Below are 11330 nucleotides of genomic sequence, written 5' to 3' on the forward strand. Positions count from 1 at the left end.
GGTGTATAGGTGCTGGTGAGTATTTGCTTCAGGTTGGGGGGCTGTCTGTAAGTGAGGACTGGCCTGCCTCCCAAGGTCTGTGAGAATGAGAGATCATTTTCCAGGATAAGTTGTAGATCGTTGATAATGTGCTGGAGAGGTTTTAGCTGGGGGCTGTACGGGATGGCCAGTGGTGTTCTGTTGTTTTCCTTGTTGGGCCTGTCCTGTAGTAGGCGATTTCTGGGTACCTGTCTCGCTCTGTCAATCTGTTTCCTCACTTCCCCAGGTGGGTATTGTAGTTTTAATAATGATTGATAAAGATCTTGTTTGTCTCTGTCTGAGGGATTGGAGCAAATTCAGTTGTATCTTAGGGCTTGGATGTAGACAATGGATCTGGTGTCCTGAATGGAAACTGGAGGCATGTAGGTAAGTATAGTGGTCAATAGGTTTCCAGTATAGGGTGGTGTTTATGTGACCATCACTTATTAGCACTGTAGGGTTTAGGAAGTGGATCTCTTGTGTGGACTGGCCCAGGCTGAGGTTGATGGTGGGGCGGAAATTGTTGAAACCAGGGTGGAATTCTTCAAGGGCCTCCTTCCTGTGCATCCATATGATGAAGATGTCATCAATGTAGCGTAAGTAGAGGAGAGGTGCTAGGGGACGAGAGCTGAGGAAGCGTTGTTCTAAGTCAGTCATAAAAATGTTGGCATACTGGGGGGCCATGCTGGTATCCATAGCAGTGCCACTGACTTGAAGGTATAAGTCATCCCCAAATCTGAAATGGTTGTGGGTGAGGACAAAGTCACAAAGCTCAGCCACCAGGTGTGCTGTGGCCTCATCAGAGATACTGTTCTTAACAGCTTGTAGTCCATCCTCTTGTGGAATATTGGTGTAAAGAGCTTCTACATCCATGGTGGCCAGGATGGTGTTTTCAGGAAGATCACCAATGCATTGTAGTTTCCTCAGGAAATCGGTGGTGTCTTGAAGATAGCTAGGAGTGCTGGTAGTGTGGGGTCTGAGGAGAGAGTCCAAATAGCCAGATAATCCTGCTGTAAGAGTGCTGATGCCTGAGATGATGGGGTGTCCAGGGTTTCCAGGTTTATGGATCTCGGGTAGCAGATAAAATACCCCTGGTCGGGGCTCTAGGGGTGTGTCTGTGTAGATTTGTTCCCGTGCTGTAGCAGGGAGTTAAATAATTTTAATTTATTTAATAATTAAATCATTTTCTTAAGTAAATCAGTTATCATTTTAATACAACTGGGTGATAATTTCACTTTTTTCAGTTTTTAATAGTCCTTTTGTTGGCAAACAAATGCAGAGTATTGCAACTTAACAAGACTCTGAAGTAGGGTTTCTTGCCTCTTTTGTAATAAGATCGGAATTTCAAAAATGATTTTATGTAGTTACAACCTTTTAATTCATTTCTTTTGTCCATATTTTTGTAGATCCCTATCAGATTCTTGGACCAACCAGCAGCCGTCTTGCAAATCCAGGTGAGAAGGAGTTTTGCTGCCCGAGGGATGATTTTTCTTCAAATTTCACATTTTATCTCTATCACTTGTTTTAGATTGAAGGCAAGGTTCAGAATGCAGTGAAATCAATAGGAATTAATCACTGGAGTCTGATGGCAGCTAGTGGATTGCATGATTTGTAATCATATGAGTAGTCTTAGTGAATTCAAAGAGGGTCAGTGCAAGGCATATGCAGTACTTAAGCCTTATTTTGAGAGCTTAAGTGGGATTTAAGCAGTGCATTGGACTTGCAGTGGCCCATTGCACAGGGTTGAATTTCATCCAAAGAGAACAAGGCAAGTAAAATTAGTCCCATTATTAGATTAGAAAGGAAGAGAGAGCAGTGAATATTTGGCCAGTGTGTAACGTGACAGATTTCTCCAGTGACCTAGGCCCTGTCCACATAGTCAAACTGTGTTTTTCATTATTAGAAATATATTTAATCCATAAAAAATGCTATTCAAATTATTAAATAACGGCAGTTCATTTCATTCAAATGTTCTATACAGGGGGCCAGATCCTCAGCTGGTGAAGCTTAACATCCAGTTTACCCTCACTGAGGATCTGGCCCAGGATGTCCTCAGCTATGAAAATATTGGTTTCATATTACAAGTAAAATCACTAAAGTGAGCTTTTCTTTTTGACACCAATTTTATTTATTTGCAGAAATGATGCCGCGTACTAGACTAGACAAATACAAGAGACTTTTAAACAGACAACTTTATGAATTGACAAGCAGTAAAATGGGAGCAAATGGGAAAGCAGAATCCCCTCTGGAAAGAAACAACTGGGTTAGAAGTCTCAAAGACATTCTCCCAAGGCTATAGTTCCAAGAAAAATCAGAAGATGTTGTTTAAATATGGAATTCCATCCAGGAATATCTTATTGAACGCAACCCGAACTATGGCCTATAATGTTAAAAGGCGAGGGCGGCGGGATGGGGAGAAGGCCAGGGAGCTTCCTGGGAAACTGTTATTGATATACTATGGACCAGACTGATTTAACTGTTTATTTGATTCCACTATAGTCCGTCTGGTTTTACAACAATATAACTGAGAACAAAATCTGGTCCAACAGACTAGCAATGCATATGCCAAATACTGTTACCCCTGCTTTAGCAGCCAAAGGGTAGAATGCTCCTTTCTCTCTACTCCCTTTTTCTATTGTTAGTAAGATTTTGTTCTGTAAGAATGATCAAATCATCATGATGATTCTTTTGATGATATTGTTGTGACCTGTTTAGGTTAGGAGTATTTCAACACTAACGGCTCTTTTTCCCTGTCATTTAGCTGTATGGTATAGTTACATCAAACAAAGTTATAGTTTAGTTTGCATTTTAAGATAAAGATTTTTGTATGCCATAAAAAACCAAATGAGAATTACAGCTGTTTTCAAGAGGGCTAAGGGAGTTAGGTGTCCAAATCCCATTATGATTCATTGGAAATTGGGCATCTAACTCCCTTAAACTCCTTTGCAAATCCCAGCGTAGCACATATAGCATCAACTTTTGCTAGCCTTGTGCCTATGGCATTGTGAAAAGAGCTAATGTGATATGTCCTGGATAGAGATACATGTTAACATTTGGGGAGAGCCACGGGTATGGAATTTCTATAAACTATTATTCCTGCACTTTAACAAGTTTTGTGTATTTATAAAATGGTGAAATTACTCTCTCATTAAAAGGAAATTGACAGAAACCATTTATTTTCCTATGACTATATATTACATTTGGAAGGCAAGTGTTTATATTAAAACATATGTCGGATTGTTTATTCAGAAATTTGTGTTTTGTCCACTGCTGGACTGCTTATTGATTTTCCAACTCTAATCCTCTAGTTATATTTCATGTATTAAAAGTGCGTGCTTTGCTCATACCACGGATTCTTTTGTTTGTTTGTTTATTTAATCATGTTAATGGACCAGAAGAAATTCATTAAGAACAGTTTGCATAAATATCATTTAAAGGAATAATAGTTTCAGTTGCACTGAAGTATAAACTGCTAATATATTTCAGATGTGACTTTAGACTGATATGATAGTCCACCCTTATAAACTTTCTAAAGAAATGTTCATTTATTAGACCCATATATCTGCTTTTTTAAAAAAAAATCTAATCTTTGGACAGAGATATAGAGTACTTAGACGTTAGCACCAAAACTCTGTCTGGCAAATTCTGCTGCCATTGCGACTGCAATATACAGAGCACTGAACGCTGTTACAGAGTGTCAGTTCTGCTTTGTCATAAAATACTACTTTTTTACATGCATATCGGTGGCAGGACCCATCTAACCCTACTGCCAACTGTTTAAAAGGGTTGTGTTTTAGCTTTATGATGTTGTGTAGAGCCCTACTGCAAAGTTGTCAACAACAACACAAATTCTTTCTCTTTAAGATTTAATTTCCAAAGAAGGGAGAAATACCAGTGCTTGGAATCATAACTTCAGCAGTCGCTTTCACTCCTGTTTGACAGAGAACAATTACAAGAACTCACTTTATAGACCTTTTAATTTCTTTCTCAAATGCTCTGCAAGGCAGACAGATGCAATGCAGCAGCAATCTAATGAGTTTCCATTCTCAATTTCCCTAACTATTGGAAATGAGCGATATGGTTTGGAAAAGATCCAGCTTTCTCTAAACTTCTCTATTTTGTGTAGGTTTATTCCATAATGGAGAAAATGTAGTTGCAAAATGATATTGTGGGAATTATTATGCAAGTGAAAGCTGTTTGTCCTGAACTTTAGGTATTAGTTTCCTATATCTGTGTTGTATTATTTCACCGTCAATTTTCCAAAGTAAATGACATGAGGTAATTATTAAATATGCACATAATGGCATTTTGCCTTTCAAAATAGGGAAAAAATACTTTAAATTATGGCCCCTGCTGTGCCGATTTTTTTTTTTTTTTTGAGAGAGAGACATTAGTTAGGCTGGGAGACAGGCGCAGAGGTTGCAACATTTCCTAATTAGGGCTCTGTGGTGAAAATGCACTTGGATTTCATATGTGGAAGTCGGGAAGTGTTGATGTCCTGATGTTGTTAGTCATTGGTTCTTCACTTTTTCACCCCCCAACCATAGGGAGTGGACAGATACAACTGTGGCAGTTTCTGCTGGAACTCCTGTCTGATAGCTCCAATTCCAACTGCATTACCTGGGAGGGCACCAATGGAGAGTTCAAGATGACTGACCCTGATGAAGTAGCCCGGCGCTGGGGAGAAAGGAAAAGCAAACCCAACATGAACTATGACAAACTCAGTCGTGCACTCCGTTATTACTATGACAAAAATATTATGACTAAAGTCCATGGTAAGCGTTATGCCTACAAGTTTGACTTCCATGGAATAGCTCAGGCCCTCCAGCCTCATCCTCCAGAGTCATCCATGTATAAGTATCCAACAGACCTACCCTACATGAGCCCCTACCATGCACACCCTCAGAAGATGAACTTTGTAGCTCCCCATCCTCCTGCTTTACCCGTAACTTCCTCCAGCTTTTTTGCTGCCCCTTCTACATACTGGAATTCACCAACTGGAAGCATCTACCCTAATACGAGGCTTCCAGCCACCCATATGCCTTCTCACCTTGGCACCTACTACTAAGAGGGAAAAAAATAAGAGACACTTCTCCATGGAATATAGTACCCAATTAATTATGATGAACTATCTTGGAGAACATGAATTAAAAGTGACATGAAAAAGTTTGACTGGGGGGAAAATGTCAAAAAGACGCTTTGTAGTAGGGAAAGTATTCAAGAAGTATAAAGATGCTAAAATGTAATGTATATGGGCATCGAATCTGTGGACCAAACAAAAAAAAAACTGTTGTAGGTAAAAGCATGAAATGATAAGGACAACCTACAAAAGAAAGTGGTCTTAAAAATTTGATAAGCTTCTGTGTAAAGTTTGATATCTTGCTAATGCAAACTGGGACTATACTACAGCAATATAAGGATCATTCTATAGTGACCTAACATACAGTATATGCATTCATTAAAAACAAAAAATAAAACAAACAAAAAAAAAACCCAAACCAAAAAAACCACCTGTATTTAAAAAAATGAAAACATATCAAAAAGACTGGTTGAATATGGAAGTTGATTTGGAATACAACAGCGTTGGTTTTGGTTAAACTCAAAAGGCATTCCATTCATTGTAAAGGTATCAGCTATTTCAAACTGTGAAGACAACCCAAGCTTTAAGATTCCGTGACAATACTACAGGAACCCTGAGCCAAACATTGGAATTGAGAATGTACTGAAAGGCAAGAGTATGATTGTAGATCAAGGGCCTGCATCTGATACAGGAAGTAGAAAGGAGGAAGAGGAGGACAAAGACGAGAATGGGAGAAAAGAAACTTCTTTACCAGTAGATACTGAAGAGACTGAAAACTTGGTAGTGTTGGGACTATAAAGAATTACTTGTTTGGACTTGAGAAATATTTTGATCAGTATTATACCATTCCCAGTATTATAGAAGGAATAGACTTGATTTTTTTTTTTTTAAAGTGGAGAAAGGGAAAAGCAGTAGAATTCAGAAATCAGAATATGCATCTCTTTAAAAAAGGGAAAACTGGAATTGTCTGATATTTAAAAGTAACATTTAGGACCTCATCATTATTAAGGGAGCTTGTTTTCTACTGGTTTAAGGTAAGAGACAACCCCCGACTGCCAAAATCAGATATCATGTAAGTATTTTTGTTAGGCGGGCGCCAGTTTTTCTTTTTCGAGTCGCGAACGCTGTGCGTTTGTCAGAATGAAGTATACAAGTCAATGTTATTTTTTTCCTTTTTATATAATAATTATATAACTTATGCATTTATACACTACGAGTTGATCTCGGCCAACCAAAGACACAAAAAAGGGACAATCAAAAATATTGTGGCCTTGAATTTTAACTCTGTATGCTTAATGTTTACATTATGAACTTATTAGTACTTAGAATGCAGAATGTATGTAATAAAATAAGCTTGGCCTAGCATGGCAATTCAGATTTACACTGTAGTCTGTATTTGCATTTGTAGTGATCGAGATGCCTATTAGATCTTCTTCCTAAATGGTTTAAATATTTTAAAATATTCGGTTTAAATTTTTTTTATTTATGAATTTTAGCAATCATGCAAATGAGGGACAAATCCACACAGTTCTGTTAATACACCTGAATTCTGCCCTACAGTACCTCTCTTGTTCCTGTCCTGAGCTTCTCTTGAGTGGAGATTGTAAACTCTGCCAAATTTTTTGATGACTTTGTGGCCAAACATGAAAATGAAGTCTAGAACTGGGAGAAGGTTGTGATCCAGAAATTCTTTTTTCATCATCATATGAGAAATCCCAGCCTACATCTTACTACTATATTAGAGTTTGTTGAACTATCACAGAATCTTGCTATTAACACATACTGTATCATTACAGTACAATAGCAGCTGGTCCTGGAACCCAAAAGAGGAGAGGCAATTCTTGATTTAGTCCAAAGTGGAGCACAGGATCTGGTCCAAGAGGTACATATAGCTGGACTGCTTGGTAATAGTGACCATGATATAATTAAATTTAACATCTCTGTGGCGGGAAAAACACCACAGCAGCCCAACACTTTAGCATTTAATTTCAGAAAGGGGGACTACACAAAAATGAGGAAGTTAGTTAAACAGAAATTAAAAGGTACAGCGCCAAAAGTGAAATCTCTGCAAGCTGCATGGAAGCTTTTTAAAGACACCATAATAGAGGCTCAACTTCAATGTATACCGCAAATTAAAAAACATAAGAAAACTAAAAAAGTGTCACCGTGACTAAACAACAAAGTAAAAGAAGCAGTGAGAGGCAAAATGGCATCCTTTAAAAAGTGGAAGTTAAATCCTAGTGAGGAAAATAGAAAGGAGCATAAACTCTGGCAAATTAAGTGTAAAAATATCATTAGAAAGGCCAAAAAAGAATTTAAAGAACAGCTAGCCAAGGACTCAAAAAGTAATAGCAAAAACTTTTTAAGTACATCAGAAGCAGGAAGCCTGCTAAATAACCAGTGGGGCCACTGAACAATCGAGATGCTAAAGGAGCACTCAAGAATGATAAGGCCATTGCAGAGAAACTAAATGAATTCTTTGCCTCGGTCTTCACAGCAGAGGATGTGAGGGAGATTCCCAAACCTGAGCCATTCTTTTTAGGTGACAAATCTGAGGAACTGTCCCAGATTGAGGTGTCATTGGAGAAGGTTTTGGAACAAATTGATAAACAGTAATAAGTCACCAGGACCAGATGGTATTCACCCAAGAGTTCTGAAGGAACTCGAATGTGAAATTGCAGAACTACTAACTGTAATCTGTACCCTATCATTTAAATCAGCTTCTGTACCAAATGACTGGAAGATAGCTAATGTGACGCCAATTTTTAAGAAGGGCTCAAGAGGTGATCCCGGCAATTACAGGCCTGACTTCAGTACTGAGCAAACTGGTTGAAACTATAGTAAAGAACAATATTGTCAGACATATAGATGAACATAATTCATTGGGGAAGAGTCAACATGGTTTCTGTGAAGGGTAATCACGCCTCACCAATCTACTAGATTCTTTGAGGGGGGTCAAGAAGCATGTGGACAAGGGGGATCCAGTGGATATAGTGTACTTAGATTTTCAGAAAGGCTTTGACAAGGTCCCTCACCAAAGGTTCTTAAGCAAAGTAAGCTGTCATGGGATGAGAGGGAAGGTCCTCTAATGGATTGGTACCTGGTTAAAAGAGACATATAATTGGTCAGTTTTCAGAATGGAGAGAGGTAAATAGCGGTGTCCCTCAGGGGTCTGTACTGGGACCAGTCCTATTCATAAATTATCTGGAAAAAGGGGTAAACAGTAAGGTGGTAAAATTTGCAGATGATACAAAACTACTCAAGATAGTTAAGGACCAGGCAGATTGTGAAGAGCTACAAAAGGATCTCTCAGAACTGGGTGACTGGGCAAAAAGATGGCAAATGAAATTCACTGTTGATAAATGCAAAGTAATGCACATTGGAAAACATAATCCCAATTATACATATAAAATGATGGGGTCTAAATTAACTGTTAACACTCAAGAAAGAGATCTTGGAGTCATTGTGGATAGTTCTCTGAAAACATCCACTCAATGTGTAGTGGCAGTCAAAAAAGCGAACAGAATGTTGGGAATCATTAAGAAAGGGATAGATAATAAGACAGAAAATACCATATTGCCTCTATATAAATCCATAGTACTCCCAGATCTTGCATACTGCGTGCAGATGTGGTCACCCCATCTTAAAAAAGATATATTGGAATTGGAAAGGGTTCAGAAAAGTGCAACAAAAATGATTAGGGGTATGGAACGGCTTCCATATGAGGAGAGATTAATAAGATTGGGACTTTTCATCTTAGAAAAGAGATGACTAAGGGGGGATATGATAGAGGTCTATAAAATCATGACTGGTGTAGAGAGAGTAAATAAGGAAGTGCTATTTACTCCTTCTCATAACACAAGAACTAGGGGTCACCAAATGAAATTACTAGGCAGCAGGTTTAAAACAAACCAAAGGAAGTATTTCTTCACACAACACACAGTCAACCTGTGGAACTCTTTGCCAGAGGATGTTGTGAAGGCCAAGACTATAACAGGGTTCAGAAAAGAACTAGATAAATTCATGGAGGATAGGTCCATCAATGGCTATTAGCCAGGATGGGCAGGGATGGTGTCCTTAGCCTCTGTTTGCCAGAAGCTGGGAATGGGTGACAGTGGATGGATCACCTGATGATTGTTTGTTCTGTTCATTCCCTCTGGGGCACCTGGAATTGGCTACTGTTGGAAGACAGGATACTGGGCTAGATGGGCCTTTGGTCTGTCCCAGTATGGCCGTTCTTATGTTCTTATTAGTAAGTAAAATGAAGAATGAATAACCTCCATTATTCCTCACTTTAAAATTGAGTGAATGATAGCTTCTCAGTTTGTCATTACAATCCATCTTCAATGTTTACACTGAAAAGACTATTTTCTTTATATTCTAGATTTAGAGTATTTCCACACTGTACATGGGGGCCCAGATCCACATTTAGTCTGTAATGGCATAACTCCATTTTTTATACCAACTGAGGAGCTGGCCTTGTCATTTATGAATGGCTCTCCATAGCAGACAGTGTTTATTGTGGAAAATGCAATTGAGACTTCAAATGATATCCCCTTCTTTGCTTTTCTTCTGCACCATTTAATTAGAATGGGTATGGTTTCATATTGTGACTATTTTGCATAGCCATTTTTCATTTTGTTCATCCTTGCAATGCAACAAGAACTTAGTTGCCAGACCTCCATGTTCTGGGTAACTTGGCAATAGTCTGTAAATGTCGGATTACATTTAAGACTTTGAGCATTACTCAGATTGAAAGCAACAGCATGATCAGTCATACAGTAGTAGCCTGGAAAAGATCCATTCAGAGCATACAGCTCTTAAAAAAAGAAAAACTAACTGAAAGGTTACCAGAACTATGCTACTGGAAAAGGTTAGTCACTTGCTATTTTAGAAAGTCAAGCCAGGCACACCTACATTCTGAATATAAGAATAATAGTTTGCTTTTCTGTGGAAACTCATTTCTACAAATGTCTGATATTACACTGTGCACACTAGAGTAAAAAAATATATATATGTTTATTATTGAACCACCTTTTAATTAAATATTTTTAAAATCCAAATAAAACAGCAGCTGTATTTAAAGAAATCATCTGGAAGGGGCTTGGGAGTGATCACAATAGTGCCCATAGAGTTCTAGAATATGTCTCTTTGCTGCTCTCATCTGCAACAGGAACGAAGGGTCTAATGCCTCCATTTTGATGCTTGCAGAGATTGCTTGGATCAAGATGGAGGATCACGTCACATGTTGGAACCTGTGGCCAGTGTAGACTGCACCTCTTAACAATTAAGAGCAAGATCCTTGGGTGTGCCTTCCCAGGGGATTCTGCTTGTAAATCTAGTTGAACTGGCCATAGGAAGATTGCTTCAGTATAGGGGCGATGCCACCCCTCTGTCACTGCTACTGGTGTAAGTGACGTGGCCAGAGGATAAGGAGTGTGGCCAGGAGTATGGCCAGTGCATTCAGTGGATGATTCCTAAATCCCATTTCAGCCCACAGCACAGATGGTTCCAATTACCAACTTCTAAGAGCTTCCTCAGCAACCTTTATGTTCCTTTTCTGTGTCTAGCATATTCCACCATTTGGATCTTGCAGATCTTCTTAGCCTAAAGCTCTAGATTCTTTGTATATTCTGCATGGATACAAAAGGACTCTGATTTCAGAGGGGTAGCCGTGTTAGTCTGAATCAGCAAATACAACAAGGAGTCCTTTTGGCACCTTAGAGACTAACAAATTTATTTGGGCATAAGCTTTCATGGGCTAGAACTCACTTCATTAGATGCATGGAGTGGAACATATAGTAGGGAGGTATAAATGCACAGCATAGGACTCAGTGATTCTGAGTGAGTGCTGAACATTCCTTGCTCAGTTCATATTGTGCTAAAACTCTTACAATTAGGCTTAAATTGTGTAAACTTCTAAACAGAGCAAGAGAAACAAAACCTAACCTTTAAATGAGCCTTTGTATATTTTTACACCTCTCTTTTCATTCTAACACAGGGTGAATTTGAAACAAGAATCTTCCAAGCACCTCCTACAAAATAAACTCAGGTCACATTAGTTGCCAAGTGAGGTGCTCCTCATAGCAGATTGTGTAGATATTCAAAATATGATCATGCATGCTCTCTGGGCTCCATTCTGCCAGATTCCTTGACCTGGGCTGCTTCTTGATCAGGAGGGGAGGAAAAGTGGTGGCATTCTCCCAAATGCCAACTACTTGTGGTACCAAAC

General features: G+C 38.8%; 1 protein-coding gene across 8 annotated transcripts in view; it reads left to right on the plus strand.

Moving 5' to 3' along the window:
* The window catches only part of ERG (ETS transcription factor ERG), a 204861-nt gene extending 198382 nt beyond the window's left edge, over positions 1-6479 (plus strand). For 7 of the 8 annotated variants that reach the window (XM_073360723.2, XM_073360699.2, XM_073360714.2 and 4 more), the window contains 2 exons: positions 1425-1472; positions 4566-6479. In XM_073360723.2, coding sequence (XP_073216824.1) covers positions 1425-1472; positions 4566-5086 — 569 coding nt within the window. In that variant the 3' untranslated portion in view covers positions 5087-6479. Of the gene's footprint in view, positions 1-1424; positions 1473-2156; positions 3188-4565 lie in introns of those variants that run through there. The other variant, XM_073360751.2, reaches the window with a different exon arrangement.
* The last annotated feature ends 4851 nt before the right edge of the window (positions 6480-11330 follow it).

This window comes from Lepidochelys kempii, chromosome 1 (assembly GCF_965140285.1).
Source record: "Lepidochelys kempii isolate rLepKem1 chromosome 1, rLepKem1.hap1, whole genome shotgun sequence".
NCBI classification, from domain to species: domain Eukaryota; kingdom Metazoa; phylum Chordata; order Testudines; family Cheloniidae; genus Lepidochelys; species Lepidochelys kempii.